The sequence below is a fragment of the Rutidosis leptorrhynchoides genome, chromosome 1 (assembly GCF_046630445.1).
Source record: "Rutidosis leptorrhynchoides isolate AG116_Rl617_1_P2 chromosome 1, CSIRO_AGI_Rlap_v1, whole genome shotgun sequence".
Classification (NCBI taxonomy): Eukaryota; Viridiplantae; Streptophyta; class Magnoliopsida; order Asterales; family Asteraceae; genus Rutidosis; species Rutidosis leptorrhynchoides.
In genome coordinates this window covers 582,224,039-582,230,390 of record NC_092333.1, presented here as the reverse complement: position 1 = coordinate 582,230,390, position 6,352 = coordinate 582,224,039, and the positions used below count along the sequence as shown (strand labels likewise).

General features: G+C 33.8%; 1 protein-coding gene across 1 annotated transcript; it reads right to left on the bottom strand.

The window, feature by feature from the left end:
* Positions 1-1,002: 1,002 nt before the first annotated feature.
* Positions 1,003-3,553, bottom strand: LOC139846001 (uncharacterized). Its single transcript, XM_071835937.1, has 5 exons — positions 3,248-3,553; positions 3,028-3,083; positions 2,607-2,831; positions 2,364-2,496; positions 1,003-1,932 (listed from the first exon to the last, which is right to left on the bottom strand). Exons 1-5 carry the CDS (start codon positions 3,551-3,553, stop codon positions 1,003-1,005), a joined length of 1,650 nt encoding a protein of 549 aa, XP_071692038.1.
* Positions 3,554-6,352: the final 2,799 nt, after the last annotated feature.

Sequence of the window (6,352 nt, the reverse complement as noted above, 5' to 3'; positions counted from 1 at the left end):
CCAAAATCCAAGCTTTGATTAATTTTATCAATAAAAACACAAACCCAAAATTTTAATACACGTATTCGACAGATAAACGACTGTATTTGACACCAATGGCTTTAATACCACTTTGTAGGACCGATTAACAGAATAAATCAGTCGTTTAATGCAATATCGAGTGCGAAATTCTCGATATTGTGTTTTGTATCGAAAACACGTAAATATATTGATCGATTCACGTTAAATACGACTTGAAACACTTGAAAATTGAATAGAATGGATGCTACACGCTCTGGAACGAATGTGATCGGCTAGCGATAGTCTAAGGTGTGTAACCTTGATATTGAACCCTGGATCCCCTATATAGAGTGTCTGGCGACTGATCCGTACAGATGTAACCCTCATCCGTACGGATGTAACTGCAAGTCTGCAACGTGCATATGGAGCTCGATCCGTACGGATACTTAACTAATCCGTATGGATTCATTCAAACAATATAATTTGTGACCTCTAACATATATTTGATTACACGCTGAAACAATAAACATTTAAACACGATAGCCAAACATAACAATGTTGATATTGTCTAAACACAACCCTTGACATAAAATGAGCTAGAGACTTATACTTTATGCACTAACATAAGTGGACTAATTTTTAATATTTGAATGATTTATATTATAAAACTATAAATCCTAAATTAAATATATATTTTTTTAAAGCAAGGCGATGAATTAAGACTGAAAAAAGGGTACATGAAGCAGTGGATAAATAGCACATTGCAGAAACTAAGAATCACACAACGTACTAATACACGATGAGCAAACTATACACGAAGACAATAAGAACTAGGAGCACTCATATGGACTTATAACCCTAGCATCAGTACGACTCAAGTAACACAAGTATACCAGCATGGCCAATAGAGCAGAATCGACTCAGATCAGTGAGCAGCTACTCCACACCCCATTCAGACGATAGCTAGATAGGTTGAAGAGTTTGCAACCAATCTAAGATCAGCTAAACAGCATATGTGGATGGATTTGATAGCCACTTGATCCAATCTATGACAACACCCTTGATTCTTCGAGAAATCCAATCAAAAGTTAGGATTTGAAATTCCTGCATAAGCATCGAGACCACCATAGATTTATTGTTGAAAGCTTTTTGATTCCTATTTTTCCAAATCACGTATCCGCAAATCCAGTTGACCGTTTGCCATATTTTTTGTCCACTAACCGAAGGAAATAAGGAAGTTGTCCCACGAAGTAAATCCTCCATAGTATTACCCGAAAAGTTTATGTTCCACCACTTAAACACTCGAGTCCATACGTCATTTGCAGTTTTACACGGCCATATAATATGTTCCACAGTTTCTAAATCGTCATCGCAAATAGGGCATGTCACACTATGCAAATCAACGCCCCGCTTGTCGAGTTCAGTCCTGACAGGTAGTCGATGTAATAGTGTTCGCCAAAGAAAAACCTCAACTTTTTTAGGCATGAGATTGTTGTGAAGCGTCTCGAAGTTTCCTTTGTAATTATCCAGCACTTTTTCATCTAGCAGAACCGACAATTTCTTCACCGAGAACAATCCTTTGTTGTCCAAGATCCATTTTGTGGTATCCTTCGAGCTGTTGTCCAACCCATACGCTTTAAGCATTCTCTCTAATTCCTCTAATTCCCCTAATGTTCTACCAGTAGGATTTCTAGACCACCTCCAGTTACCTCTTGCATCTGACCCGTTACCCACAATCCTTTCCCTGACCTCTGCATCCACATCAGTTTCTAACTTAAACAGTCTCGAGAATTTGTTCTTCACTTTATAGCCTCCAATCCATTCCTCATTCCAGTACGATGTACCGACGCCATCTCCGAATATTTTAATGAAGGAGTTAGTAAAAGGAACACCCAAATTGTCAACTTCAGTACCTGCAAGAACAATAGCAGACTACGGACCAAGTGGAGCAGAACGTGAACTTTGAGAGACCTCATCATTCACATTCAATCCACCATTATGACCATAAATACTCGAAATAATCTTAACCCACAAGGCATTGGTTTCAGTTTTAAACCTCCACCACCATTTGTCCAATAAAGCAAGATTTTTACAATTAAGAGATTTAATATTTAGACCTCTATCTTCATGAGGAAGAAGGAGTTTTTCCCATTTTACCCAAGCCCATTTAGATTTTGAACCCGACCCGCCCCAAAAAAATTATTTTCTCACACTCTTAAGTTTATTTATCACACAAGGTGGGACACGAAATAGCAAGAAATAGTACAAAGGAAGACTTGATATGAGCGACTTCATAAGTGTTAACCGACCACCAAAAGACACCGATCTAGCTCTCCATTCCGAAAGTTTCTTTTTTAACTAACAATCGGTGACCAAGCTTTTGATTTCTTCATCTTAGATCCAACGGGAAGACCAAGACATAGGAAAGGAATTGTACCATATTGACAACCCAAACGAGAAGCTAAGGATTCAACATCATCCTTCTTGACTCCAATCCTGAATAAATGACTCTTATGGTAATTGACTTTTAAACCCGATGCCGACTCGAAGCACTTTAGAAGTGTCATGAGATTTATCGCATTACTAGAAATCCATTCACCAAGAACATAGTGTCATCCGCATATTGAAGGTGGGACACAACGGTGTTGTTGTTACCCACCTTCACGCCTTTGAAGAGCCCCTTTTTCACCGCAATACTAGTAAGAATATTAAGCCCTTCCGCCGCAATGATGAAAAGAGAAGGTGATAGTGGATCGCCTTGTCTCACACCTCTACCCATTTTAAATTCATTCGTAGGCGAACCATTGATCAAGATTGAAATAGAAGCGGATCTAAGACACAGCATAATCCACCCTCTCCATTTTACTCTAAACCCCATACATTGCATAACCTCTATCAAGTATTCCCAATTTAAACTATCAAATGCTTTCTCGAAATCCGCTTAAAAGATGATGCCTTTTTTCCGTACGTGTCTTAAATACTCGACCACCTCATTGGCAATTAACACACCATCCAAAATAAACCTACCTTTCAAGTAAGCGCACTGCTCCATACCAATGACTCCCGGGATAACCTTTCTCAACCTATTTGAAAGAAGTTTAACTATAATCTTATAGTAACTTCCAATGAGACTGATAGGCCGATAGTCACTAAGGCCAATTGGGTCATTTTGATTAGGAACTAATGTCACAAAGGAGGCATTACATCTTTTCGAAAATTCACCATTTGATCAAAACCATTTAATTGCCTCAACAAGGTCGTCTTTGATGATATACCAAAATTTCTTGAAAAATCCCATGTTGAAACCATCTGGACCGGGAGCCTTCGAACTTCCGCAATCTGAAATAGCGTCCCAAATTTCTTTTTCACAAAAAGGTGCTTCCAAGTTGAGCGCCTCTTCATCACTGATCTTTCTATACCTCAAATCCTCTAGGCTAGCACAGTATGTAGTAGAGGAGGTGAAGATCTTCTCAAAGTGTTTAACAGCTGCTTCTTTAATATCAAGGGGATTCTCATTCCACATACCATTGAAGTTAAGACCTCTTATGTTCATCTTATTTTGTTTCCATCTTATGACCGCGTGAAGTACATTGAGTTTTCATCCCCATCAATAATCCAACGAGTTTTTAATTTTTGTTTTAGCATACTCGTTTTGACATTTTCCTTATCTAACCACAGCTTTCTGTTGTGAATCCACATTGCTCACTCCTCATCGTAATCACCCCTGATCTGCTTTTACTTCATAGTCGTTCGACACTACTACTAATTTATCAATTTCCTCATCAAATTAAATATACGAGGTCCTATAATTATATTGACATTTTTAATAATATTGTGTATCTTTTTATTAGTAGTGTCACAAGATACCATTAGTAATAAGCTAGATTCGTCCTCTAAAAAGATTAAAAATGATGTACCAACGATATTGATGTGACGACCTGAAAATTTCTGACCAAATTTAAACTTTATCTTTATATTATTCCGACACGATAAGCAAAGTCTGTAATGTTAAATCTCAAGAATTTTAAACTATGTTCACACATTCATTTAACCTCGACCAAATTCCAATGATTCACGAACCATTAAATGAACGTATATGATTATGTATGTATATGTGTATATATTATAACTTGAATATATCAACAAAATATTTAAACGTATAATGCTTTACATGAATGTATTTGTTTCAATATGATTATCGGCGAAATTAGAAGATAAGATCAAATGATTGAATTATCAGAAACATTGAATTATGATTACGAGTCTTTGTTGAGAGGTCCACTATGATTTGAGAAATCTATTCTTTTTAACGATATTCGGAATAATTGGTAAAGTGATTTTCATATGAGAACAAGGTGTCAAATAACGAAAGTTAGACAAAAGTTAGTGGAAGACTAAATTTAATAATAATGATTTAGTTACCAGTGTACGAAAATGTTTTTCGATATAATGAAACTTGATTATTAAAATATCCCTGTTTAAATAACGTAAATTAGAATATTAGTTGTTGAATATATAAATAACTTGCAACGTGTAATTAGACCGTGTTCATTAAATATATATGTTTTCAAAATTAGTTAAGTACACGATAGTAACACTCGCTTAGTGATACGATTGATATTTAAACACTAGTACATAAATGAACTATATCTATTTACGTTTTAAAATTAAAATGATATAGGATATAATATTTTCTATTACGTAAACGATTTAAATTATATTTTGAAATATAATTAGCATTTGAAAAACTAAATATTTTTTTAAATAGATATATAAATTAATAGTTTTAAATGAATATGTATGTGTATATATATATATATATATATATATATATATATATATATATATATTACAAAATGATTAAATATAATATTAACTCTAACATATAAACGTTTTGATTTAAAAAAAACTATTTTATATATATGTATATATATTGGGATGACGATTTAAAGAAGCAAATTACCAAAACACTCAAATGAATAAGTTACACTTTGAGTGAGATTGTTTTTCATTGATTTGAGTCTTGTTATGTATAAAGGTACACTACACGAAACATAATATATTTGTTTTCTAAGCGTACGAGAATGCGTTCGAGAAACCGAAACCGAGACTATAGTCATGTGACAACGTACGAGTCTTTGGAACTAAAATTACAGGTTAACTATGCACGTAAATATAATATAATATATAGTTAATTATATAAATTAATTATATAAATTAATTATATTATATATTAAATATATATATAAACCGTTGATGTGTACAGAGGTGTATACGAAATAGCTATATTTTTATTGCGAAATACTATTAAATACGATACAATTTTACACAAGTTATTTATTTATTTATAAAGTGGATATACATAAACCTTGCTACAACACTTATAGGCAGTGTACCTAATCGTACAGTAGTGTAGTTTTTAGTAAGTTCGGTTCGTTCCACAGGGATCTAGCCAAGTTTAACGCTATATTTTTAAAACTATATTTGTATATATTTTTAAAACTATATTTGTATATAAATATACATAAATATATATATATATATATATATATATATATATATATATATATATATATATATATATATATATATATATATATATATATATATATATATATATATATATATATATATATAAGTAGTATTATTATTATAAAAGGGGGTTTTTACCGTTTAATGACTGGTTTGTCGATTTTAAAACTTTTGTAACATCTCGTTTTTCATCATACATGTCTGAGGTACGTAATTGATCTTTAGAATGTTCATACTTGGTTATATAATTTTATAAAGATGTTTGTATGATGCGTGTATGAAGGGTGCCAAGCATGCACGTGTTGCTTGTTCGAATGTTGAAGAAAACTGGACGTTATTGAGTTGCAAGGTGTGTATGTACCTTTTTGACCCCAAATAAAGTTTGAGTTGATGTTTTAAAACCTTACCATTAGAAAGGAAATCTTATTATGTTTCCAACGATATTTGATTCATCGAAAACGGAGTTACGGTCAAAAAGTTACGACCAAAACAGGTTCAAAAATCGGGAAAAAATGTGCCAGGCGCAAATTGCGGCTGCCAGGCGCAAATTGCGGCTGGCTGGGGGTTAAAAGTCCGTTCAGGACCCAAATGGGCGGCCGTTTTTGCGGCCTGGGCGTAAATTGCGGCCAGCAGGCGCAATTTGCGGCTGGGGACGGATTTTTGATGATTTTCTTGATATTTTGAGTTTTAAGCAAGGGTAATTCAGTCTTTTTGCGTATGAATCTGATTGGGACTCTAAATCTCAACCACTTATCCATTTAATTCATTTTCTTTTCTCTTTTCTTTTCATTTTCTCTTCCAAAACATAAAACCCATTTGG

Coding starts and splice junctions, on each gene's coding strand:
- LOC139846001 (XM_071835937.1), bottom strand. CDS start 3,553: ATGAACATAAGAGGTCTTAACTTCAATGGTATGTGGAATGAGAATCCC. Junction 2,832..3,027: donor GCAGTGCGCTTACTTGAAAG/GTAGGTTTATTT, acceptor GCTGTGTCTTAG/ATCCGCTTCTATTTCAATCT. Junction 2,497..2,606: donor CAATATGCGGATGACACTAT/GTTCTTGGTGAA, acceptor TCATTTATTCAG/GATTGGAGTCAAGAAGGATG.